Here is a 26,763-nt window from a genome sequence, read left to right on the forward strand (position 1 = left end):
AGTGTGCAGGTCCAAGGATGCTGGCCACGAGGCTGTGCAGGTGCCAAGTCTCATGCTCTCATTCTACAGAGAGATGGACCAGAACCCACAGAGGGAAGAAAACTGTTCAGTCACCCAGCAAGTCCTGACCGAGTTGGACCTGGACCCAGACCAGGCTCTTCCTTGCACCTCGCCCTCCAGGCCCCTAGAACGGTCTAGCACATGCCGACGTCACCAATGCAGCTCTTGGGAGATTGGGTTGTGAATAAATCATTACGTTAGAAACAAAAAGATAGATGCTTCCACATCACAAACCCCAACGGAGCCTCCTGGGATGGGTGCAGGGGTGCAGGGGCAGAGTGAGAAGAAACGCACGGTGTTTCCCCTCCTTCCCCCTGCAATTGAACGAAGAAGATCAAGGAGCAAAACCAGGGCCATCTGTCTGCTTCCCCCCACCACCCCTAGCCCCTGCTGCCACCCCAGTCTCACCAGCACCATCTCCTGCCTGTCCCCTGCTTCACCCGTGTCCCCACAGCAATCAGAGTGGCACCTTCTAAACACAAGTCAGATTCTGTCCCCTCCTCAAAACCTTCTACCACTTCTGTCTCACTCAAGGTAGAAGCCAAGTCCTGACCATGGTCCCCTCCCCCTGAGCTCATCTCCCCTCACCCTCCTGCTCCAGCCCACTGGCCTCCATTCCTGCCTCAGAGCCTTTGCCCTGACTGTCGCCTCTGCCCGGAACACCCTCACCCAGGGCTCCCTCCTCGCTTCATTCAGGCCTCTGCTCAAATGCCGGTCCTGACCACTCTCCTCCAATTGGCTCCCTGGTCCCCTTTCTCTGCTCTAGTTTGCTTCTTGGCACCATCACCAACCACCTATACAGCTCACTAGGTCGTACTTTCAGTCTTGCCCACTAGAAGGAAAGCTCTACAGGGCGGGGCAGTCTACCCTGCCCACTGCACCTTGTCCACAGTCACATGGGTAAGAGGCTTGGATATCAAGGCACCAGGCTGCAGACCTCCAGAGGCTGGGGGACATCCGCACCCCCAACCGCACCACCCACCTGAGCGCCAGAGAAAAGAAGAAGGGTCAGCAGACTTGATGTCCACCAGGTCTGAGTGTACATCTGTCCACATTTTGCCACTATGTGGCCCCACCAAGCCATTTCCCCTGTCTCAGCGTGACAATCTTCACCCATCCATCCAGGTGAAGAGCAGCCCCAGGAGCTATGCACATCCAGTGTGTGAGCTCCCGAAGGCAAGGCCATGATGCCTGACTCACTTCGGATCCCCCACCCCCACCCTGGGGCCTGGCCCCGTGCCAAGCCCCTGCAGACTTCAATACTAGTCTGCTCAATTAAAGGGAGATGACGGATGTCACAGCACTCTACCAACTGTCACCCAAAAGAACAAACAAAAGCGTATCTCCCTTTTACTTATCCCAAGAACCGTTCACTCGCTCATTCATTTATTCTTCCAACTGATATATATTTATTGAGCACCTACTATGGGCCAGGCACTATGCTAGGCCCAGGGAATCTAGTGATGGAGCAATTTAATCATGGTCCCTGCTCTTGCAGAGTTTAGAGTTTGGGAGAAGAGAGAGAGAGAGAGAGAGAGAGAGAGAGAGAGAGAGAGAGAGAGAGAGAATGAATCAAGGAAATAGTAATTATTTTTTAATTATGACTTTGAAAAATGTTGTAAAAGCCTAGATGGTGTAGCTCAGTGGTTGAGCGTCGACCCCTGCACCAAGAGGTCGCCGGTTGGATTCCTGGTCAGGGCACATGCCCAGGTTGTGGGCCCAGTCCCAGTGGGGGGCATGCAGGAGGCGGCTAATCGATATTCTCTGTCATTGATGTCTCTTCCTCTCCCTCTCAAATCAATAAAGGAAAATTATTTTAAAAAGAAAAGAAAGAAAAATGCTGCAAAAGATTGGCCTGTGGAACTACCAGGAGCTCAGGGAAAACGTCCCTGAAAAAGTGGAGAATGGGTGAGAGTTAAATGGGTGATGAGTGAAGAGGAACCAGCCTGTGCAAAGTCCCTGGTGGGAGGAGGCCTAGGGATGAGGGAGTAAAAGGCCAGAGGCTAGAGCTGCTAGACCAAGTGGGTGGTGGAGATGAGCTACAGAATGGGCTGCAGCCAGACCATGCAGGGCCTTTGGGCCATGGAAAGGGGGGCTCTTGATCCAGAAAGCAATAAGAAATCATGGAAATGTTTTAGAAAAATAATATGATTGTATTCAAAATCCAATCCCAGGTCAAGTTTTCCTAATATAGATATGCGTGTCTCTGTGTCCCGGGGTGGCCAGGGTTGGGGAGTGTCAGGCTCAAATCTCCCAATTTGGGAATTTCGAGGCAAAAGATCCTCATGCATCTCATGCCCAGCATCTCATGCCCAGGTGACATCACCTACCACTCTGAGAACTCAGCCTTTCCAAAGGTCTCCAGGTGCCCGCTGGCTGAGGTCTACTCGCTGGCCAAGGTCGGCTCCATAGCACAGTTGTCACAGAGAATTCAAACCCACCCCGAAATTCAGGAAACTCAGTGTGGCTCCCCTGTGATCCTAACTGGGAGGCATTACCCTGAGTGAGCAGATTATCAGGATGTGTAATTTCTGGAATAAACACAGCTGTGTTTGTTTCTCCGCACAGTGCTCTAGACAGAGCAGCAGCCCGGCCTCCGCGTGCAGCTGGAGCCTCGCACCTTGGGACAGCCGCCATCAGGGCCCGGAGCCGCGCCCTCCCCGTGGTCACAGGGCTATGCCATCCGGGCAGACCTGTCTGGAGGCCAACCTGGGCCCCTCAGGAAGCTGGCAGAGAGGCCACGAAGGTGCAGATGCTATAGTCCCAGGAGGGGAGGCGAGTGTCAAGAAAGCTCCAGGTCTTTTCCCTTCGGAATTGGGGTTGGTCACGATCGGCAGGACAATCGAGAGTCGTTAGCTGGGGGAAGTCCATGGACAAGGACCTTGAGACGGTCAGAGGCCAGCCCTGGAGCTTCCCAGATGGGAAAACCAGGGTCCAGGGAAGGGAAATGAAGAGAACAGGGCAGCCAGCAGGGTCACACAGAGCAGGGTCTCAATCCCAGCTCCACTGCCCAGGAACCCTGCGACCATGGGCAAGTCAGGTGCAAACTTCCTGACGCTCAGTTTCCTCATCTGTAAAGTGGGGACAATCGTATTTATTTCACAGGGTTGTTCTGACGATGAAGCAGGTGTAAAGGGCTTTGTGTAGTGTCTGGCACAGTATAAGAAGCCATTAGAAGAAGGTTACTTCTCATTCATTCATCGACTGATTACTGAGCACCCACTATATCCCAGGAACCCTTGGACACTTGCACACCAAAGACAAAATCCATGCCTTTATGAAGCGTACATTCTTACAGGAAGGAAAAAGTGACTAGCTGTTTTCTTTTTATCATTATTATTTGCATTTTACAGAAGGGTAAACTGAAGTTCAGAATGGTTAAGTCATTTTTAAAATGTCCATTATTTATTTTTATCCCACCACGTTCTCAAAAGGGCTGGAGGCAGATGTTAAATACCTCATCCAAGTCTCTACAGCTAGAAAAGGGAGCCACTGACTTTAAAGACCTTACCTCCCTTGGGAAGAGCTGTAGTGGTTATGAACCTAGCCCCAGGCTTTAGGCCTGTAACAGGCTGTGTGTGGCCTTAGGCAGGTACCGTCCCTTTCTGGGTCTCTGGGTCTCTACGTGTCCAGCTCTAGTATTTTGTATTCAGGGATGACTCCTGGAGCACTGCTTGGGTTGTTCAGGCTCTATGGAGGGACTGACCCCAAGCAGGGTACCCACAACTTTTCCCTGGCACCAAACAGTGAAGTGGGCAGGGTGGGACAGGGTCCTCAGGAGCTCTCTGGGAGCTGGAGGGCTTCAGCCAGGGGAGAAGGGGTCCAGGCGGCTACCCTCCTCTGACATGATCACTCTGCCCTGGTCCTCACCACTCTGACCCACCCTCCTAGTATATTTGCTACATACGGCCCCTCCCATGGCCAGGGGACTTAGCTGGGTAGGACTAGCTCGCACCCAGGGTCTCACTTAATCGAGGCCAGACTTGTGCAGCCCCTCCCAATCTCCAGCCTGCCACTCCCTGTTCTGATCCTTCCCCCAGAGCCCATTCATGGCTATCTTCCCAAACCTTTCCTTGCTTTTGATTTCTTTCAACAGCTCCTAACTACCTCCTGCATCAAGTCCAAACACTGCAGCTTGTCACTCAAGGCCTCTCTTACCTGGCTCAAACCTCCTCTGCCAGCCTCCTCTCCCATGTATCTCTTTCATTCATTGAGGCTTCTACGCCTGCCCCTTTCCAGCCTCCAGGCCTTTGCTCAGGCTGCTCCCTCTGCTAAGAATGTCCTCCATTCCATTACCGTGTATCCAAGATCCCACCTGGCCGATATGCCTTCCCACCAGCCCTTTGCACTCAACAGATTCCACCTTACACACAAGTATGTATTCATCACATCACCAAACATCTCTGAACCTGCTTTGAAAAAAATGTGCAAAACAAGTATTACTAACTATTATGCAGGACTGTTGAGGGGAATAAATGAGAACATGTTAGAAAAGCAGCTAGCAAGGTACCTAGCACGTAAGAGGAACTCACTGGTGGAAGGCTGCTATGATGATGTTGATGACAGAAGAGGAAGAGAAAGAACAAAAGAGAAGAGAAAGAACAGATGGAAAAGGGGAAGAGGAAAGAGAACTTGCATATCCCTCTCCTGGTATATAACATTTTCACATTAGAATGTCAATTCTGTTTAATTCCTCTCTATGTCCCTCCGCATCCTGGAGGCTTTCATAGATTATTACTGAATGGATGGACAGATGAATGAATGGATGGAGTGATGGATGGATGGAAGCGAGTGGGATCATGGGAAGGAAGGAAGGGTGTATGGACAAATGAATGGAAACAGAGAAGTCTGAAGGAGACTGTGTGTGCTATCCCAGGAGCTCAGTAGCATAGCATCCCACGGGCAGCTGAGGCTTCTGGGACCAGATGCCAAATCTGTTCCCCTTGGCTCTAAGCTCCCGTGTTTGGCCAGCATCAGCCTGCTCTCAAGGTTGAGTGAGTGGAAGCTCAGGGCAGCTGATGCCCAGGGGAGTTTCAGCTCTTCCCCCACCTGTCACCAGCCTCCAAAAGCACCAGCCCCTGACAGCAGGAACATATCTCCAAAAGTGTGAGCCAAGTCAATGGAAAACAGGATTTACTTTACAGAAACTCACTTTGGGGCCAACTTCTCCAGAACTCCCCAGTGCACAAACGTTGGCAAATCCACAGTCAATAGCCCAGAAATTTTCTCCCAACTTGGGGAGTATGCTGTTTACTAACTCTTTCTAAATCCAGAAACTGGAGAATAAGGAAATAACCAGAGTTTAGATAGCAAAAGGAACCCAAAGGAGAGAAATGCATCCTGATTCTTGTTTGCTCATTCTTCCATCCATTTATCCACCCAACTACCTAAAATATGCAACTATCTTGCCATTATCCATCCATCCATCCATCCATCCATCCATCCATCCATCCATCCATCCATCCACTCAGCCATCCAATCCATGCAATCTCCATGAAATCATTCTATCTATCTATCTATCTATCTATCTATCTATCTATCTATCTATACATCCATCCACTCATCGATCCAACTATCAATCACTCAAATTATCCAAGTACTCAGCTGCTACCCACCTATCCAGTTATACACTATCTAACCAGTATGGTAGAGGGAGAAGCCAGACATGTTAACACAGTGCACAGTATGGTCTAACCTGGGCAATATACAAGAAGTAAATACAAGGTACCATCAAAGACAGAAGGCTCTACACTGCATGCATCAGTGGTAGAACCAGAGAGAGGTCAGGGCAGGATTCCAACAGGAGGAGATGCTTAAGCCAGAGAGAGAAAGTGAGAAGGATACCCAGGCAAGGGTATTAAGAAACAGCATGGCCTGGCCGGTGTGGCTCAGTGGTTGAGTGCAGACCCATGCACCAAGAGGTCGCTGGTTCCATTCCCGGTCAGGGCACATGCCCAGGTTGTAGGCCAAACCCCCAGTGGGGGGCATGCAGGAGGCAGCCAATTGATGTTCTCTGTCATCGATGTTTCTCTCTCTCTCTCTCCCTTCCTCTCTCTCTAAAATAAATACAAAAATTTAAAAATTTAAAAAAAGAAAGAAATAGCATGGTGGGTTCTAGAAGTTCAAAGGCCCGAGACCTCACAACCACTTGTTTAAGCGAGGACACTGGGACAATTCCGTTTTTCCAAGTCCCCAGCTTCTATAATTGCCTCTCGATTTATAGAGAGAAAAGGCCATGTCTGGCTGCAGCTGGGAGGGAGGCTGCCATCTACTGCCCCAGGTTGTGCCCTGGTGGCCACAGTAGGGGTAAACCTAGAGGGGAGAGAAGTGGATCCTTGATGTCTTGTGGGACAGCTTTGCTGTCAAGCAGACACAGGTGTAAATACCAAGCTCACATTTTGCTGCAAGTGACTTAACCTCTGAGTATTTCTTTCCTCTTCTGAAAATGAAGATGCCACTCACAGCGAGGATTGAATGAGGTAATGGGGGTTGCTTGCGGGCTGTAGACAATACCTGTTATTCTTCTTAATTGCTGCTAAACTTCAAGTCCTACTGTGTGCCAGGCAGAGAGAGATAAAACAGCGCCTAAGAAAGTGGGCCTTAGACATACAAGGATCTCAGTAAACATGAATTCTTTGTCCATGTCTATAATATGTTCGAATGGGTCAGAAAAATATATGCATACACACGCAAAGCATACAAAGAGAGAACAAACGTAGCAAAAATGTTCACAATTATTGAATCTAGGTGAAGGATATAAGGGTGTTTATCTTACTATATTTGCAACTTTCCATATGTTCAAAATATTTTTTAAAAAGAATGAAAAGGGCCCTGGCCGGTGTGGCTCAATTGATTGAGCATTGTCCTGCGCATCAAAGGGTCGCCAGTTTCGATTACCAGTCAGGGCACATACCCAGGTTGTGGGTTCGATTCCTGGTAGGGTCCATATGGGAGGCAACCAATCGATGTTTCTCTCTCACATCGATGTTTCTCTCTCACATCGATGTTTCTCTCTCTCCCTCTCCCTTCCTGTCTGTCTAAAATTAAACAAAAAAATTTAAATAAAAAAAATTAAAATTAAAAAAAAGAATGAAAAGATTCGCTCTTGGTCAATCCATTTTGAAGTAAGGCTGCCTGAGTTTGGATTCCAGTTCCACCATTACAGGTCGAGTGATTGTGGGCAAATTATTTCACTTCTCTAAACCTTAATTTCTTTAATCTAGAGGAAGTAGGTAATAGCCCCTAAATGCAGAGGTCTCTAGCAAGGCCTCAAAAAATGCTAGTTGCTGCTGCTGTTATTACTACTATTGCGATCCTCATTGAAAAGCTGAGAAACAGGCTAGGAGAGGTTCGATAAACACCTGCTTTTCATGTAGTATCTCTTTAATTCCCCAAACAACAATTTAGGTGACACGATCCTCATTTTACAGGTGAGAAACCAAGGCTGAGAGGGTGAAATGACTCACCCAAGGTGGCGCAGCTGGCCAGTGGAGAGGTCGCGATCTGAACAGTCTGCCTATCTCCACGTCCAGGATGTTCCCCCATGTCTCCTGCCTATCCTATTCTATGTCCTTGAACCCAGGCCAAGGTAACATCAGAACCTTTCACCTCCAGAAGGGGCCAGTCAGAAGGGAGTCCTGAGCTTCGCTGGCAAGGCTGGGCTTCCGGGCCAGCTCAGGGACACCCAGCATCAGGGCCTCCTCGGCAGCTCAGGGGCCCTTTCGACTGCTCTCCAGAGAGCCACAGGAACTGCCATCTGAGGCCATGGGGAGTGACAGCTGACACTGATGGGGACGGGCAAGAGGACGTACGGGCCGAGGCCCTGACTTGAAGAGACTCCCTGGGCCACAGCCTTTCGTGGGTTCCAGAAAGGCCCGTGGCTCTGGCCTAGCTGTTCCCAGGCTCTGCCTCCCCGTGAGAGGCGGAGAAGCCCCATTCAGGCGGGACGCATCCCACTGTGCGCTAAGCCGCTTTCTCCCCACTTACACGTTTCAGATGCTTTTTGTCCTTCCGGCTTCCCATGGACTCAGGCCAAGTGACAAGTTGGTGCTGTGGACATATGTCGTCGCCATAATGGGAATGTCGACCCCATGCTCTCTCCCTGCTGGGGCCAGGCAACTTGCACCCCGCCCCAGTGCTTGGCACGCCCTGTTCTCAGCCACACAGGGCTCTTTCCAGCTCCCCAAATACACTGCACGCTCATAGGCCTCCCCTCCGGTCTCGGCAGATGCTGTCCCGTTGCCTGGTATGCCGGCCTTGCAGCTTCTTCGCCTGGGTATCCTTTAACATTAATCTTAGAAGTTGCCTCTTTCAGGAAGCTTTTCCTAACCCCATTTTACAGTGGAAGAAACTGAGGCTCAAAGAGGTCAGTTAAAAGGGCTGAGGTCACGCGGTGTGTAGGCATCGGAGCCAGAGGTCCAACCGGCGTGGTTCTACTCTAGGACCCTGTGCTTTCCATCCTTCCAAGTCTGCCCTCAAAGAAGGCACTGGAGGAAGACAGGCTCTCTTCCTGCAAACGTGGCAGATGCCTGCTGGAAGGAGCTTATGTTCCTGGATTGTTCTGGAAGGTGGGAAACAGAAACCATGGAGGGAAGGCCCAGAAAAAGAGACTCTCCAATTCAAGGTGAGGAGGCATTTCTAACACCTTCACTGCCTACCAGCTGTGTGACCTTGCGCAAGTCCCTTCAGCTCTCTGAACAGAAACCTCCCCATCTGTAAAATGAAGACAACAATACCTTTGCTACCTCTCTCCCCAGACACCTACACTTGAGCTTGTGAGCTGCCAGCCACCGAGTCAAATCCAGCTGGCAAACATGGTTTGGTTTGGCCAGACTGTACTTTAAGAGTAAGTTGAATAAAAATGTAAAAACTAGTTTTTCCGTAAATATCAGAACTTTGAAGATCAGAAGATCTGGCAAAACTGAACCCAGATCCCAGCATGGGAACATGGTCTTGGGTGGGTAGCACCTGCCTCTTCAGACAGGACACTGCCCACTCCGGCGGGGGGGCACTGCTAACACTCAGCTCCATCACTCATTCACCATCCAGGCCCGCTTGGGAGTCTGGGAGCTCCAGCCAGGACCCTCGTGACTTCTCATCTGTATTGGGGTTGGCAAAGAGAAGCCCCATTTCTTGCTCAATGGTTTAACACATAAAATTTGACTCTGCATTGCCTCTGTTCTTCACCATGTCTTTGAAGGTGACGCTCAGAGTTCAGTGTCCTCCACTCGCCCCCATCGCCATGTGCACAAATTTCCATGTGCTCTGAACCAACCTATGGCCCAATGTTAGATATGCTAGCAATTGGCCAATGGCTGCAGACATTTTTAATTTCCTCCAATGTTTTCCTACTCCTACAGTGGCTCCTGGCCAAGGTGGGTGTGACAAACCTCAGTCACATCATCACAGGTTTTTTTATAGTTGAGTGAAGGACACAGATGTTCCTTGGCACAGCCTTCTGAGGTGGCTAAAATCATGATCCCCATTTTACTGATGAGAAAATTGAGGCCCAGAGGAGTGATGTGACCTGCCCTCTCCTCCAAATTCAATCCTCCCAGCCCAGGGCCTCCTCCTCTGGCTTCAAGACTCATGCCAGGTCTTGAATATTTATGGTTCGGGCTGGTGTTTTTAATTAATTTGTAGGTTCCTTTATTGCACAAACATCTATTTAGTGCCTATCATGAGCCAGGCCTTGTGCCAGGCATGGGATAAAGTGACAAGGAGGGCCCCTGCTCTCTCAGAGGAGGGAGACAACACTGGAAGCCAATGCTGGGGTGGGGTGGGAGGAAATAGAAGGTAGGGAATAAGGTTTCTGGCTTCCTGTTACCCCCCCCCCCCAATAAGACCATAAACTCCCTGGGTCAGAATGTCTCCAAATAATGGCCACCAACTATGCCTCTCACCGCTAAGCACAAAGCCACTCCTCCCACCCAGGGGTAGTATCAATCTGAGTTTGGAGCACAGGTTGGCCCAGAACACATGGAGATGTATGCAAATGGTGAAGGGGGTGGTGGGTAGGGACAATGAGCGCTGGGCATCACCTTGAGACTCTGGGCAGCACATAGTCAAATTTTATGTGTTAAACTGCTGAGCATGAAATTAGGCTTTCCTTTAATGATTGAAGAGAAAATCAAGCCCAGAACCTGATGAAGAAGCCTGGGATGAATCTGAGATGGCTTTGTGACATGCTGGGATTGCAGGGGTGATGTTTCATGACATCACAGTCTAGGCCTCAAGAAATCTTGCCGTTTCTGCTTCACCCTCTTGGGAGCCAGCCACCACGGATGACAGCTCAGTCTGGACTACTGCCAGGTAAAGGATCGTGAGGAGTGAGGGAGGGGGATCAGCCTGTCAGCCATTCCTACCAGGGCCTCAAAGTCGTTTTTGAGGCCATGATGGACCTTCCAGCACAACCTAGCTGAGGGCAGTCTCATGAGTGACCCCAGCTGACACCTTGGAGCAGTAGAATAGTGAACACAGCCAATCCACCGAATCATAGAGCTGTTTTAAGCCAATACATTTTGGGTTGGCTTGTTACGCAGCAATAGGTAACTGATACACTTTCCAGGGACAGAACCCATACTGTTTACAGCTCTCCCCTCCCTGCTGAAGCCTGGCACGGGGCACTGAATCCTGGAACTGGAAGAGGTATTCAAATCTACTGAATCCTACCCCCCACCGCCCATTTCAAAGCAGAGGCAGCTGAGGTCCAGGGAGGAGAAGCAATTTACTCCAGATCACACAGACAGGGACGGATCTAGAAGGCAAACTCAAACCCTGCAGGGGCCAGACAAGTAACACAAACGTGTGGCTCAAGTTGGTGGCGAATCACCCCTTGCGCTCACATGTTCTGTTTGCAGAGCCAGCCACTATTCAGCTCCAGCCAATGCTGGCCATGTGGGAATGTGGGACCAGTGAAGCCAGATTGTCTGATTTTTCAGAGAAGCCAGAAACAGAATTTCTCTGTAAAAGCTCTTGATTTTTAAATGCTGGCTAAGAATTCAAATTGGATTGATGATTTCTGGGCCATCAAGACTGGCTTAGGCTTCAGGCCGGGTCTGGCCACTGACCTTGGACAAACTATATTCTCCCCCAGGCCTCAGTTTCCTCATCTCTAAAATGGGCCCCATGGCTCCTGCCCACTTACCAAGTTGCTGTGAAAACCCAATGAGCTAATGGATTTGGAAGTACAAGCTACGAATGGCCCTGTGACTGTTCCGTAGCCTCAGTTCTCTGTGGAGGCGCCCCTTACAATGAAATGAGTTAACACCCGATTTGTCTAAGTTAGAACAACATTATTCTGACCATTATGACAGAGATTGCATTTTTATGGCAGGTTTGTGAGTTCCAGAACCCTCCCGCTTGCATTATCTCAGGATGTTGATGGAGTCAGAGGCTGGACGGCTGCCTTGGAGACCCTCGCCAGAGCCAAGCCCTTCCTCTGAGCGGGGAAGCACATTCCAGAAGCGGCTTGAATGGCAATAAAGAAAATGAGCTTTGGAGTCACTCAGAAACCTGGGTTCAAATCCCCGCCTCCCTCTACCTGTTATGTGTCCTTGGGCTACTCACTCTCTGAGCTTTGGTTTCCTAATCTGCAAAATGGACATAATAAAATCACCTGGTAGGGCTGTTGGGCAATTAATTGCATGAGGTGACGTCGACAATGCCCTCAGTAGAGTGTCTGGCACAAGAATTGATGGCTGTTACCATTATCGTGGCATGAAGTTGGCACTGGCAGGCATACAGCCAAGAAAGAAGGCCCAGCCATAGAAGATCCTAGCACAAGGGAGGGTGAATTGGGGTAAGGATGGGGCCTTTGAGGAAAACCTGGATGGAACCCAGAGAGGCAGGCTAGAGGGGCCTCTCAACCACACAGGAGTCAGACAGACTCAGAACTTAACTCTCTATCTTTGGTTTTCCTGCAGCTGAGTGAAGAGGAGGTGGGGGAGAGCTGGAGGCAGGATCCCCCTAGTGAAGGGCACCCACACGCTCCTCCTCTGAATCCAGTTTCCTATTGGTATCAAGCAGTAGCAGCAACAGTTAATATTTACTGTGTGCTCATCACATTTGAGGCATGGACTCAACTTATTCTTCTTTCTTTCTTTCTTTCTTTCTTTCTTTAAATTGCCCTGAGAAAGAGAGAGAGATTATCGATGCGAGAAACATTGATCACTTGCCTCCCACACATGCCCTGACCAGCAATCGAACCTGCAAATTGACCAGAAATCGAACCCGCCACCTTTTGGTATACAGGGCCATGCTCCAACCAACTGAACCACACTGGCCAGGGCTCAACTTAGTCTTTCGTGAATTAACACATTCATTCCTCACAACCATCTCAAGAGCAAGGAACAATTATTGAGCCTTATGAACCAAGGCTCAGAGAGGTTAAGAAACTGGTCAGAGGACACACAGTAAAAAACAGCCTGACTCCAATCACCCTCTTTTATAACCCCCAGGCTCTGCTTATTAAAAAAGAGTGAAGTGGTCAGCGCTGTGGGATTTCACAGAAAGAACTAGGAGTGAGGGTGTTGACATTTCTAATGACAACTAATGAATACTGAGCACGGCCATGGCTGTTCTGTCAGTCACTGTATTAGGATCTCATTTGACCTTCACTGTGAGCCTCTGAGAGGCGGTATCTCCAGTTTACAGATGAGGAAACTGAGGCTCACAGAGCCCTTGACTTGTCCAAGGCCACAGGGCAGAAAAGGTCTCCTCCCTGAGAACACCTCCACCCTTAAGGGGCAGCAGCAGGGCAACAGATGGCTCCAGGAAGCCCACCTAGCAAGGCTCAGGGTAAGGTGACCTAGGCTAGCCCCTCAGGTGACACAGGGGCGCCAAGAAGACAGCTGTCCCCTCTTCCACCCTTCCGAAGGCAGCTGCTTGAAAAGGCCCTAAAACGTTTTCCAGGCGGCCTTATCAGACTGAGCTGATCCCAATCAGGAAGCTTCCAGGTGCTGTCACCATCAACCGCCGCCCCACCCCTGGAGCTGTGCAAACATTCTTCCCGCCCTGCCCGCCCCCAGCCAAGCCTTTCTGTGCACACCAGCCAGCAGGCAGCCCGGCCAGTGGGCACTAACTGATTGAGTTCACTTCGTTTCAGTCTTTCCCAGTTCCCTGCTGAGGGTTCTCTCTCTCTTTTCCAGGAGTCCAGTATTTTATCTTAGGCCACTGGGGGGCAAATCTGCCTGCCCAATGGAAAAACCTGGGGAGTGTGTTAAAAATACAGACCCCCTACTCTCCAACCCTGGCCTCATGACTGATCTACCAAATCTCCTGGTAAGTCAGGCAAGCAGGCCAGGCACTAGATGGGACAGAATCTTGGTCAGAAGTGCAGGCCAGGCCCCCTCTGCCGGGAGGCCATCCTGACCTCACCCCTCCACTCTCTGAAGGAGCACAGCTCCCCTGCTGTGCCCAGCCCAGGCCTCCTGTCACCAGCCAGCTCCATCCACCGCTTCCTGTAGGGGCCTCTCTGTGAGCATGGATCCGACTTGCAGTCTAAAGTAATAGGTGAGCTCTGGGCAGGCAGAGGTGCCCAGCACAGCTGTCTCTATCCTGGCTCTGAGGCGGATGCAAACCCTTGATGAAGGGGGGCCAAATGTGCCAGGAAGGACAACCTCGCAGGATGGGTTGGGGGAGACACTGAGGGCTGATTTGTTGCCTGGACAATCCAAATGCCAAAAAGGAGGCCAAATTAAGACAGAGCCATTACTGACCACACCCAGGGTGCTCTGAGGGAGGGGAGCTCAAGGGGCTGAGAACAGCATCTAATGTACAGGCTCCTGGCCTGACACCTAATGTGGTATCTACAGAAATCCCCGAGGAAACAGAAGTCCAGGGACCCTGAGCTCCCTGTCCAGGGCACACAGCGATCAGCGCTGAGATTTGAACCCAGGTCTGATTGCCCCCCAAAGGCTGTGCCTTTTCCACCCCACACCGTCTGTGAGGTCAGCTGGGTCTGTTCCCCACCGAAGCTGGAATCCCTTCTCCCACCCAGCACCTGACATGTAATAAGTACCTGGTGACTCTTAAACTATATGGGTGGTTGGAGAAATGAATGAACAAGTCAATTTGCCTTTAAATTCTACAGCATTTAGGTTTTAAATCTACGCCTCGATGTCCTGGTTAAGATGAATATATGAAAGCAGCCTCCTTTTAAAATGAGAAGCAGAAGAAACAAACATAAAAGGAAAACCAACTCCAAATTAATCCCACTCAAGGTCGCTGGGTCTTTGATAGAGGTGGGCCCAGCAGAGGGCTGGGGTTGGGGGGGGGGGGGGGCAGGAAGGCTCCCTCAACCTCCATAAGGAAAGAACCTTGTCCTGTACTTAGCTGCTGCTGGTCCATTTGAATCCTCAGCTTTGGCCCAACTGGTCTATCCATCATCCCAGAGCACTTTCCTGCAAGCCATCCCCTCGGCTTCTCCCTCCGGGAAGAGTTCCTTCATCTCCCCGGCCAGATGGACCCTATCCTCCATCTCTGGATCATTCTTCTGATACCTGTTACTGCATGGCCCATTATAATATATTCACTCATTCATTCACTCAATATTCATTCATTCAACGTTCCTCAGTTGACTAGTCATTCAGTTACCGGGCACGCACGTGACTGGGCACAGCTCTAGGTATAGGGAAGGCCATAACAAACACGGCAGGTACAAACCTCTTCCCTCCTGGAGTGTACGGTCTAGTGGGTGAGGCAGACACAAAACAAGGAGACTGACAAATCTCTGATATGTTTCAAGTGGTGAGAGGTGTTATAAAGCAAAACAAAGTAGATAGGCTAGAAAGTGGCAGAACTGGGTCTGTTTCAGATGAGGTAATCAGGGAAGGCCTCTGGGGAGGTGGCATTTGAACTGAGCTCTTTTTACCACAACTATGGACACAAAAAATGAGCCAGATGATCTTCCTCGGGCAGCTGCAGGAAACAGACAAGCTGGCCTTTTCTTGATAGTGCAGCAGTGGATCTGGCTCATCTGAACATCCCACGTACTGGAAGTCCGTGGTTTTTTTCAAACACAAATCTGGCCAGGTCCCTCAATGACTCAAGAATCTTCTATGGCTCCCCACTATCCTCAGCATCAAGTCCAAACTCCTTAGCCTTCCATCCTAGCCCTTCAGGACCTGCCCTACTCTCCATTTTCAACCTCGTCTCCCACTACTGCCATCAACACCTGTCTTCCTCAGATACACCCAAGGAGGTGTCCTGTCGCCATGCCTCCACATCTTTACCCACTGTTCTCTTTTTCTACGCAAAATTCGCCTTCTCCCCTAAGTCCCAAAGTCAACCTCCTTAACTTTGAGAACACAGTTCGTTAGCGTGACAGGTGGCTGAGAAAGTTTCATGGCAGGGAGAATGGGTAGTGAGAAAATGAGGCAAAGGATAAAGCCATAAAAGGCGAAATAACCCTCTTCCATCCCAAACCGCCTCCGCTCTCCCAGGTGGTTCACAACTTCCTCCTGGCAACACCCTGGGACACACTTATCACGTTATATCTTGCCAACTGTTTTCCCTATCAGCTTTCCCCCTACCTCCCTGCCCTCCCCAGGGTCCAGCACCATACCAGCCAGAGAGGAAGCTCCAGAAATGTTTGGAGATCAACTGAATAAATGCACAGAGGAGACCTGATTTTCCCTAAACTTCAACCTTTGGATTCCATCTAGTGGCTGGTCTGTCCCTGGCCTCTTCTCTTGTTGGATGTGTCCTCAGGGCACTTGCACCCTCTCTAAGCCCACCCTTTAGATGCTCTAGACTTGTGTTTCCCATGGGTGGTCTCATGGTTTGGGGGAGATACTAAGCTCACCATCCTAACCCAGGAGTCCTTCCCCCCAACAAACACACACCCTCTCTCCTCTCACATTCCAAAGGCTGGGGATTTCCTAGGACCTTAACGCTCAGGACAACCTTGTTACTACAGGGTATGAGGAGGGGGGAGCAGGAGCGGCGGCCACATGTCTCTGGGTATTGGGAGCCCTCCCACCATCCTAAGCTTCAGCCCTGTTTCCACAGACTGTGCTGCTCCCAGGAGGACCCCGGTGTCTTCTGGGACGTGCCAGAAACAGCACTGTCCATCCCCATCTTCCACCCCCCATAGGCCTCACACAGTTCTTCAAGGTGGACTTTCCCGACTCGATATCTGGTCTGAGTCTCACAAGCACCCCTGTGAGACAGGCAGGATGGGCATCATGATCACCCTCACTTGTCAGATGAGGAAACTGAGGTTCCGAGCAGGGAAGGAGGGTGCATATGATGGAATCCCAAGATATTAGCTAGACCATCTTACACCCAAGGAAACTGAGGTCCCTAAAGGAAAGGGAGCTGGCCCAGGATCCCATAGGAAATTAGAAGCAAGGCCCCGACCTCCACCTCATACCATCTCCGCATCCATTTGGTTAGCTCCTTGTTAACCCCTAATGGACTAGACTCCTTAGTGTCCAGGGGCAAAGAAAGAGACTGAAATGAGGCTTAGGGTGCCCATTGCAACCCTCCTCCCACCCTAACCCCAAGTGGCAGCCTGAACAGCCATGCCCTCCTGTTACCTCAGCAGCTGACCAGCCCTGAGTCCAGGGCCCAGGGTCCAGCCTGGCTGCAGCCTACCAGATATCAACCACCTCCTACCAGACCATGGCTGGACAGACGTGGCCCTTCCATCTACCCTGTGGTAATTAAAAACACGCCCAGGCTTCTTCCAATGAAAAAGGGGCCAATTTTCTTCCCCTCCAGCACCGCTGACTGCAACCTACATAGCAATATTTATGCCAAGCTCCCCATAATACTGTAAACATCCCAATGTATAGTGGGCCAACGCATGAGTCATTTCCCCAAAGCCAGAGTTAATAAGTGGTACCTCAGCCATATTCCAGGGAGCTCCCGCCAGCAGCCAGGACCAGGGCTGCCCTCCACACCCAGCGCCCCATGGCACCCGTGGAGCCCCATTGGCCCAACTCCGGGAAACTGTAGGCAGCCTCTAAAACCTCCAGGAGTCACAGGACAGTGGCTTCAGTGCCAGAAACTGTGGCTGCCATCCAGGGTCACCCCTTCACTCCCTGAACTACGGTCACTAATGGGTTCATTGCTGAGAGAGAAACTAAAGTTATATCATGATCCCCATTTGTGCTATTCCCCCAGGCTGCAGCCCCCAGGCCTAGTCTGATCTGTTTTGGGGTTTTATTTGTTTTCTTTTTGAATTGCAAGAGGGGAAGGGAACTTCGAACTACCCCAAAGTAGACTGAGATAAGTATACATATGCTTCACCCCTCAGCCCACATGGCAGAATCCTGGAAGGGATTTAGGAACAAGAAGGCCCAGCAAAGTGAAGAAAGTGCAGGCTTCAGAGACTTCAGACCTGGGTTCTATTTTTTCACCTACTGACTTCTGAGCCTTGGTTTCCCCATCTTTTAAAAGGGAGCAAGAATCATACTCACCTGGCTTCCAGGAAGACTTATTTTGGGAAATCCTACAAAACTGTGGGCGGGAAAGCACTTTGTACATGTAAAATACCTTGTCAACTGTGCAGCACGTTGTAAACCACAGAGAGCTGCATAGAGTGAAAAGTACTTTATAAACTGTAAAGTGATTTGAAAACTGTAAAGTACTGTACACATGAGAACCATTATCCATATTCATTTCTTGCCCTACAAGCTCAGCCATTTCTGGTGGGCACACCCAGACCCCACTAACTTTCCCTCCAGGGGAAGCTGGCTCAGGAGACCTGGCAGCCCGCCTGTCCCTTTGGGGGTCAGTGGTACCATGGGGAAATGGCCCAGCGACCCTGGCCAAGGCCAACACATGGCAAGAGCATCTGGTCCGGCCCTGACCGCAGCTGGAAAGTTCCCGGCCACGCTGAGCTCTGCCGCCTGCGGGGCGGTGGTCGGCAGGGGTGCCCGGAGACCCCGCGCTGCGGAGAGATGCCCACGGACCCATCCCCCCGTAGTCCTCTCTGGGAGGGGACCCCATTGTACGCCGCGGGCGATGGGCAGGCACGGACGCGAGGGGTTGACGCGCTCACTTCCACTCTTCCAGTCCCCGCTCTTCGGGGCGCCCACTCCATCCCGGGGGCGCGGACCTGGAGCCCCCACCCCCGACAGCCGCGGTGCCTCCCTCCTTCTGTTCCCTGCCAAACTTTCCAGCCCCGACTGTGCGTTGAGCCCCCGGGCCGGCGCCCCTCCACCCCGCGCCAAGCAAGGCCAGGCCGGCGCGAAGGGGGTGCCCGGGAAAGGGGCGGCGAGCGCGCGTGGGCAGCCCCCGGCCCTGGGCGGCGCTCGCCCGGCTGGCTACAAAGCCTCGGCAAGATGGTCCCTTCGCCTCCTCCTGGCACAGTCAATCAGCGCCCGCCGCTCCCCGGGCGCCCGCGGGGCCCGCGCCTCCCGGCACGACCGGACACACCTCCCCGCGGCCACCTGCGCCCGGCGCGAGCCCCGAGGCAAACTTTGCGGGCCGCGGGGCGGAGGTGGGCGCCGGCGGCCGCCCGTGCCCGGCCGCTCCCCACCCCCATCGCCCGCCCGCTCGCCCGCCCGCCCGCTCACCTTCCACGGCGGCGAGCAGCGGCAGCAGCAGCAGCGCGGCCCCCAGCCTCCGCAGGGCCATGGCTGCGCTTCCCGGGGCCTCGGGCCGCGGCTCCGCGGGGCCCGGGCGGCCCGGGCGAGAGCGCGCGCCCCAGGCTCGGGGGGCCGGGGGGAGCGGCGAGGCGCGGCACACACACAGCCGCCGCCACCGCGCAGCCAGCAGAATGAGCCATCCAGCCCGGGCAGAACGGGGACCCGGGCTCCGCCAGCGCTGGGCACAGCCCACCTTAGCCGCGGGCGCGGGGGGAGCCTGACTGGGGCGCCGCCCCCCACGCACGCCCTGGGCCCCAGATGGTCGCGCGCGACCCCCGGGCCACGGTCTCCCACGTCCGCCGGGTCACCCGCAGGCAGCACCGGCGCTGGAGTGCGGGAACCTTTCGCGCTCAGGTGACGGAGACACTGGACTCCCCCCGCGCAGCAGTGGTCTCTCCCGGCTCTGTGGCTCCTCCAGATAAAGCAGCGATTTCAGCCCAAATGTTTCTGAATTTTTATTGAATGCTGCAAAGCCGGAGAGCGTCTGGCGCGGCTGACAGGGGCAGGGAGAGGGGACCCAGGGGGGAGAGCGGAAGAAGGGGCTGCCCAAAGCGGGCGCTGGCCCTACCTGTCAAGGCCGGGAGCGCCACCCCCTCGCCTCAGCCCTGCCACCCGGTCCCTGCGGCTCCGAAAGGGACCGAACTGCAATGAATGAAAAAAAAGAAAGAGAGAAGAGGGGAGTGGAGATGGGAACAAAACAGGCGGCTTTCCCAGGCGCGGGGACTGGGCTGGGGCCTCCGCCTGGGATAGTGGGCCTTGGCGCTAACACGCGGGCCTGCGGGGGTGGGGGTGGGGGGGTCACTCCTGCAGTGCTGGGCCGGGCCCTGGCAGGCAGACCCCAGGCCTCCCCTCCCCGCCTTGTTCAGAGCCCGAGCAGGAGCCCCTCCCTGTACACCCTTTTATCTGTATATTGGATTTCTCTGTTCTTTTTTTCCCAATGCAGTTTGGGATGAAGGAGCCCGAAGGGGGCATCTGGGGAAGCCCCCTCCCCGCCACATATGGAATGGACCTGTCTGTGCAGCCATGGTTTTGTGCATGGCTGTCCCTTCGGGGAGGACACAACCCCTTATTCCATGCCTGTGGGCCCAGCCCAGCTCTGACAGCCTTCATCACCATCATCATTAACAGGCTTTGCTGAGGCCGGATGGTAGGCCGACTGCAGAGGGCCTTCAGGAATCATCCAGGCAGGGCTCCTGGCCTGTGGGAACCTCACTCCTGACAAGCAAGACTTAACCGGGAGCTTCCCACTCTTCGGAGTAAGTGTAAGAGCTCAGTGAAGGTACAGACAGTTTAAATGCACTATGCCACCCAGACCTCTCCCGTCCCTTTGTCCAACAAACTATCAAAATATCCCTGCGGTCCCCTCCCTTCAGGGCCTACCCTACAGTCCATTCCAAGAAAAGGGTATGGAACTTTGAGACTGCATCTAAGGTTTGGAAAATTGAGTCATCTTTTGAAGCTTCAAGAATCCAACTGAAATGTCATCCTGGAAGGCCACTAGGAGGAAGTGAGCCTCAAAGGCTGGGAGAGCCTGCCTGGGAAGGAGATAGAGCAGAAGTGAACAGAGAGGGGAAATGGGGTAGGGGGGAGAGAATCCTACAGATGTCTCTTTTTTCAAGGACAAGATCCACTGTGGTGGGACTGCCTTTATTTTCAGTTCCTGCTTCTCAGACTTTCCAGGGGACCCAAGGTTTGAGAGACTCTGAGCTTGGCCTATCCTGGGGCAAGACTCTCTCCTGGGCAGAGTGGCTCCAAGCTATTGCACTCACCAGTGCCAACGTCCAGGTGCCCAACCCCTTCCCAATTCAAGAAATATCTCTTGAGCACCTCTTATGTGCTAGGTGGGTTCAGCTCTTCTACTGTTTCTGTCCCCCAGGCCCTTGTTAGCACCCACCCACCCCCAGTGGATCACCCTCACTGACTCAAAATAGGAACAGCAGTGGCATTCATTAAGTACCTAGTACGTGGCACTTGGCTAAGCTTTGTTTATACCTTGTGCCCCCTTCTTCATTATAAAGTTTTGTTTTCCGTTGTCCCCCTTAATCTTTCAACCCTAGATGCTGACCTTTTCAGATGATGAAACTGAGGACCAGATAAGTAATTTGTCCAAGGTCACAAAACAAGTTGGAGCTGGAATTCACACAAGGCCTTGTGCTGATGTCCTTGTACCTTTCATGAATGAATAAAAAATAAAAATCATTTCATCCACTTGCAACATCCCCATTTCACAGATAAGAAAACTGGGGCTTAAAGAGGCAAATCACTCACTCAGCACTATATGATTAAATAGACATGAGTCCAGGGCCTTTAACTGACTGAAAAGAAAAATGGTGATAATAGTAAAATAAAACTCCCTTCTTCTTTTATCCCTCAACATTATTTTATTCCCTATTTGGGATCCTTTAGGGTGGCTGGGTTTTGCAGTCTGGCCAGACCCCTCTTCACTGGCCCAGCTATGCACCCCACCTGGTTGCCCTCTCTAGCTCTATTGGCTTGGATTTGCCCCCCCCCCACCCCCCTACCAAGAGCTTTAATTGACATTGTCCTCACCCCCTCTCAGACCATTTGCACTTATTATCTGTTTCCTGAAGGATGGCCCATGCTGGTGTCTAAGATTGTTTATTTCGATTTGCATCTTATCTCTACCACCCTTGCAGACTGTGAGCTACCTGTAGGCAGTGTCCAACTCAGGATAATACTCTCCCAGGGTGGGAGGCCCCCAGAGAGCCTCTGACCCAATCCCCACTCCGCAGAGGAAGAGGCAGCTTAAGCTTCATTTGTCTAATGACAACAGCTACTCACATTTGCAATCACACTTTAACAGTTTACAAAGCAGTGTTCACACCCATCAACCAGACTGATGCTAATGCAACCAGCCTACCCTGCCAGCCAGCATGGCAGTAGTGGGAGCTCCATTTTTCAGAAGGGGAAATTGGGGACCAGAGAAGAAAAAAAGTACTTGCCCGAGGCACACAGCAGATTTTGGCTGGGATGGGGGCTTGGAATTAGGCTTCAGTGACCTGATTTGTCCACATCTCTTTCAATCAAATTTAATTTAATAAACATGAATTGGGTACTTTCTACGTGCCAGATGCCAGACATGGGGGGACGCTGGGACACAGCCATGAATCTGCCTGACAAGGCCCTGCTCTTCTAGAATCTACATTTTGCTGTGGGAAGACCTCTATATGTATAAGATAATTAAGATAATGATAAATGCTGGGAAGACAATAAAACAGGGTATGATGGAACAGTGAGTGACTGCGGGGAGGAGCTACTCTATCCAGGGGGGATCATCGAAGCCCTCTTTGAAGAGGGAACATGACAACGAAGAGTCCACCATTAGAAAGTGTGGGGAAAAGAGTTCCAGGTGGAAGGAACTGCAAATGCAAAGGCCCTGAGGTGGGAACATGCTCGGTGCCTTCTAGGAATAGCAGCTGAAGAATGGCAAGCAACTGGAGTGTAAAGAAGTTAGGTCATGGCGAAGGAATATGGATTGTATTTGCAGCACAGAAGCCACTGAGGATTACAGGTAGAAATGAATTGATCTGAAGTAGGAGAAGCAGCATGAGCTCGGTTTAGCAGGGTCTGGGAGTGGCCTGGGTACCAACCCATGCCACTCTCCTCCTTGACTATGGGACTGACCTGGCCTTTATAGACCTAGACTGAGATTCCAGGGTATATCCTAGCCCTCCCTAACTTGCTGTGTGGCCTTGGGCAGGGCACTTACCCTCTCTGGGCCCCACTTGCCACAAATGCAAAATGAGGGTATTGGCCAAGATAATTTATCTGAGGCCACTTTCAACCCTGCCTTTCTCAGTGTTGTGAATTCACTGGGGACAGTGAGACCTGTGTCCTCATCTCAACTATACCAGGAGATGCTGATGAGCTCTCGCCCCCCGGCCCCTTTGTTTCCTTGAGGTCTTCTGAAGGGGAAGGTGGAGGGCTTTCTGAAAAGGAAATGTGTTATGCTGACGGACAGAGTCTAGAGAAAACATAGAGGTCACCTTTCAGTGTACCTGGGTCTCTGACTCCCATCCCAGTGCCCTTTCTCTGCCCAGATGCCAGACTAATGGGGGCACCTGGCCAGTTATGGGTCAGACCACACCTGGAGCCAGTGCCAGGCTGGGAGGAGTTTCTCAGTAGACACCTGGCTCAAGTTCTAGTTCTGCCACCAGTTTGCCGTTTGTCCTCACCTAGGCCCCTTCCCCTCTCTGAGCCCCTTCTCAGGAAGCTCAGGATCAGCACCACATACAAGCCCCACATGTAATTTTTTATTTTCTCATAATATAAGCCTCATAATGCCACATATAAAAGTAAAAAGAAACAGGTAAAGTTAATTTTAATATATTTATTTAACTTAATATAGCCAAAATATTATCGTTTTAACCCATAATAAACTATTTTATATATATATATATATATTTTCACACTATGTCTTTGAAATCTGGTGTGTATTTTATATCTCGAACTTCCCATTAGTCACATTTCAAGTGCTCAGTAGCCACACGTAGCTAGAGGTTACCATATTGAATAGCATAGATTTAGACAATGACAGCAATGATTGCCTGATGGAGTGAAAACTGCTCTTTAATACAGGCTGTCCACACCCTCCAAGGCACAGAGGAGAAGGAGGGAAGGCTTCCTGGAGGAGTTGAAAAAAATTTCTTGATAGCTAGTATCCTTCCCCCCTCATTTAAGAAAACCATTTTCTACCTCATGATAAAAGTAGCACAGATTCATTGTTAAAAATAAAGAAGATAGACCTGGCCTGTTTGGCTGAGCAGTTAGAACGTCGGCCTGCGGTCCAGAGAGACCCGGGTTCGGTTCCCGCTAAGGGCACGTACCTCAGTTGCAGTTTGTCCCCGGCCCAGTTGGGTTGTGCGGGTGGCAGCCACTCGATGTGTCCCTTTCACGTCAATGTTTCTCTCTCTATATATCTCTCTCTATCTCTCTTTCTCTTCCTCTCTCCCCTTCACATTTTATCTGAACAAAAAAAGGAAAAATGTCCTCAGGTGAGAATAAAAAAATAAACAAATGAATAAATAAAATAAAATAGAGAAAGAAAGAAGATAGCCCTGCTGGTATGGCTCAGTGGTTGAGCATCAACCCATGAACCAAGAGGTCACCAGTTCGATTCCCAGTCAGGGCACATGCCCAGGTTGTGGGCCAAATCCCCAGTAGGGGGCATGCAGGAGGCGGCCAATCAATGTTCTCTCTAATCGATGTTTCTATCTCTCTCTCCTGCTCCCTTCCTCTCTCTCCAAAATCAATAAAGAATAAAAAATAAAGAAGATATAGAAAAGTTAAGAAGGAAAACAAAAACCACCCATACTTTCCCCAGCCCGAGAGCCACTATTAATGCTTTGCTCCACTTCCTTCCATGCATTTTTCTAGGCACACCTATTTTGCACATAGCTATAACCTGCTGTATACATGATGCTGTGTCCTATTTTCTCCCCCACCTAGAACTGTGGAGTGAGCACCTCCCTGGGTTGTTAAAAACTCTGAGGTAACAGTATTGCTGTGGGCTGTATACTATTCCAAGGAAGAGACAGCCAGAAAGCAACTCTCTCGTGTCTTCCTGCTTCACCTGAAGGTACTTGCAGACACAGCTCTGCTTTGGATACCCCTGAGTGCAGAGGCTGCAGGGATTGTGGAGAGTAGCAACCAGGAGAAAGGATCCCCTGAAAGCCGTCCTTTGCCTCACTCCTCGCTGCCAGCCCTGGTCTTTGTGACTTGGGCTGGGCTGCATCTCTGAGCAGACAGTCTCCCTACTGCCACCTGGCTGCCGGACGAGTGAACACACCCTCCAAGAGCACCAGCCCCGTGGAGGTTGCCCAAGGCCAGAGGTGCTGGGGTCCTGGATTTCCATTTTTGACCCCTGGTCTCCACCCCATTTCAGGACTAGCATTTGGGAGTGAAGGTCATCTCAATTTTTATTCTGGAAAAAGGCTTCTGTCCTGCTGTCATTCTGGAGGGTTGTAGCTTTAGAGAGAGAACGTCCGCATTCAGATCTACTCCCCCTCCTGTGAGCCCTGTGGCAGCAGGGCAGCCACTGCAAATTTCTGTGACTCGGTTTCCTCATCTGTAACATGAGCTAATAATAGTGTCTAGCTCCTAGAGTTGTGAGGCTAAAATAAGGTAACCCATGAAAGGCACTGAGGCTGGTCCACAGTTAGTGCTTGAGGTTTTTAATTATTTGACGTCAGAGGGAAACTAAATGCAAAGTATGGGGGATGGATCTTATTTAGTCTCATCTTCTTTCTCTAATTCTTCGCTCTTAACCCTCCAGCCCCTGGAGGCTTTTCCTGACACTTTACAACTCTAACTGAACCACTTTCCTGCTCAGATTCTCCAGCGGCTCCCCCTTGCTCCCTGCAGTAAGTACAAACCACCTGGCTTGGCAAAGGCCCCTGAGGGACAGGACCCAGCCCACCTTCCCAGTCTTGTCTCCCACTCCTCACCTGTACATCTACCCTGCCCCAGACAAATTCTTGTCCTCAGAGTTCTAGCAGCATCCTCCACTCCCGCCTCCAAGCCCTTCTCGTACTCAGCCTCACCCTGGACCAGGTTCTCCCTATCCTGTCTTCCAGAACATTACTCATCCTCCGGATACTTTGTCACTTAATCTCCTCCTCTAGAAATCCTGCAGGAGGTCAACTGCCCCTCTCTAAACTTCCCTGCAGGCTGATGTCACACACCTCAATGCCCTTCATCTTGTATTCTTGCAAAGCAGCCTCGCAGAGTGGGGGGAGTCTGGGCTGTGTAGCCGAGGGAGGTATGTGTTCAAGTCTGTGTGATCTTGAGCCTCTGTTTCTTTATTTGTAAAATGGGCCTAATGCACACAGGCTTGTTATGAATGCAGAATGAGAGGACACACTTCCTGCCACTGGTAGATACCTGTGAGGCGTTAGTTTCCTTTCCCTGCTAGTTCATGGTCCCCTCTAGCCGGGAAGCCACTCAGGGCAGGCTGCATCTGCTCACCTCTGAGACCCAGAGAGCCCAGCACATGGGTGCTGAGTAATTGCTTGCTATAGTGAATCAAAACTTCTCTCCCAGCATCACAAAGAACCTTCTTGGCATTAGAAACAGGTAGTAAAGTGCTATCCAGTGTCCATGAGCCATGGGAATGACCACTTAGAGCCAAAGAGTCACTTCCTTCTGGGAGCTGGGAGGGCCTGGACTGTCCAGCTCGCACCTGAGGGTCCTGATAGGGGTGGGTGGGTGTCTCCATGGCCTGTTCTCACCCATCAACTGCTTTGATCCTCACAACAATCTCATGAGCCTGGCAGCCCTCCCCACTTTACTGCGGAAACAGCAGCTAGGAGAGGAAGTGACTTAGTTAAGGTCACTCAACAGACTCATGGATGCAGGGCTGGGAGCCAGGTCCTCCATCCCCCAGGTTAAAGCCTTTCTAAGGCTCATAGCTGTGATGCAGTTGAACAGACACTGGCTTAAATACTAGGAACCTGAGTTCAAATCCCAGTGCCGCCACTTGCCTTCTGCATGGCTGTGGGTGATTGTGTCACTTTGTGTGCCTCAGTTTCCGCGTGGCAGGGGGCCCTGCTGGGAGATGAAAGGAGCCAGGATACAGGAAATGCCTCTGTAAACTGTGGAGTGCCAAATCCAGGTAAAAGGTCGTTATCGTTGCCCACGGAGCCTGATACAAGATGCTTTGATCTTTGCGTCACATTGGAGCACACCGGGCTTTTATGGCCCCTTACCTGGCCGGCTGTTTCCCAGTGTGCCTCTCTTCTGGAGTTTGAAAGAGCTGTTTTGATGGGTGCCCGGCAACAGGGTGGGGTTGCTGGGCTGGTGAGCTGGGTGTGGAGGCACTGAAGGGCCAGGAGAGCCGCCTCCACGCAGGCGCAATTAGAGAAGACCCAGACTGGGGTGGCTCTGGGGTTAGGGAAACCCATGGAGGAGTAGGGCATTCTTTAAAGACCCTTGTATGTGAAAGGAAAAATCACAGACCCGGGTGTAACTGAGCTCGCTTAGACAGGTCCTGGGATAAGAGTGAGCTCCAATAGGCAACGATTGCAGCTGGCTCACATGTAAACAGGACTGGGCACAAGGAGGGGTTCTAAAAGCATCTACCAAA

The 26,763-nt window shown here is 51.4% G+C and overlaps 1 protein-coding gene across 3 annotated transcripts in view; it reads right to left on the reverse strand.

The window, feature by feature from the left end:
* EPHB2 (EPH receptor B2) overlaps positions 1 to 18,786 on the reverse strand; it is a 177,711-nt gene extending 158,925 nt beyond the window's left edge. Inside the window, exons 1-2 of one of the 3 annotated variants that reach the window (XM_036255458.1) lie at positions 18,711 to 18,786; positions 18,588 to 18,655 (exon numbers count right to left, since the gene is read on the reverse strand). In XM_036255458.1, coding sequence (XP_036111351.1) covers positions 18,588 to 18,648 — 61 coding nt within the window. In that variant the 5' untranslated portion in view covers positions 18,649 to 18,655; positions 18,711 to 18,786. The other 2 variants (XM_036255457.1, XM_036255456.1) reach the window with 2 other exon arrangements.
* Between the last annotated feature and the right edge of the window lie 7,977 nt (positions 18,787 to 26,763).

This window comes from Molossus molossus, unplaced genomic scaffold (genome assembly GCF_014108415.1).
Source record: "Molossus molossus isolate mMolMol1 unplaced genomic scaffold, mMolMol1.p scaffold_m16_p_12, whole genome shotgun sequence".
Lineage (NCBI taxonomy): Eukaryota > Metazoa > Chordata > Mammalia > Chiroptera > Molossidae > Molossus > Molossus molossus.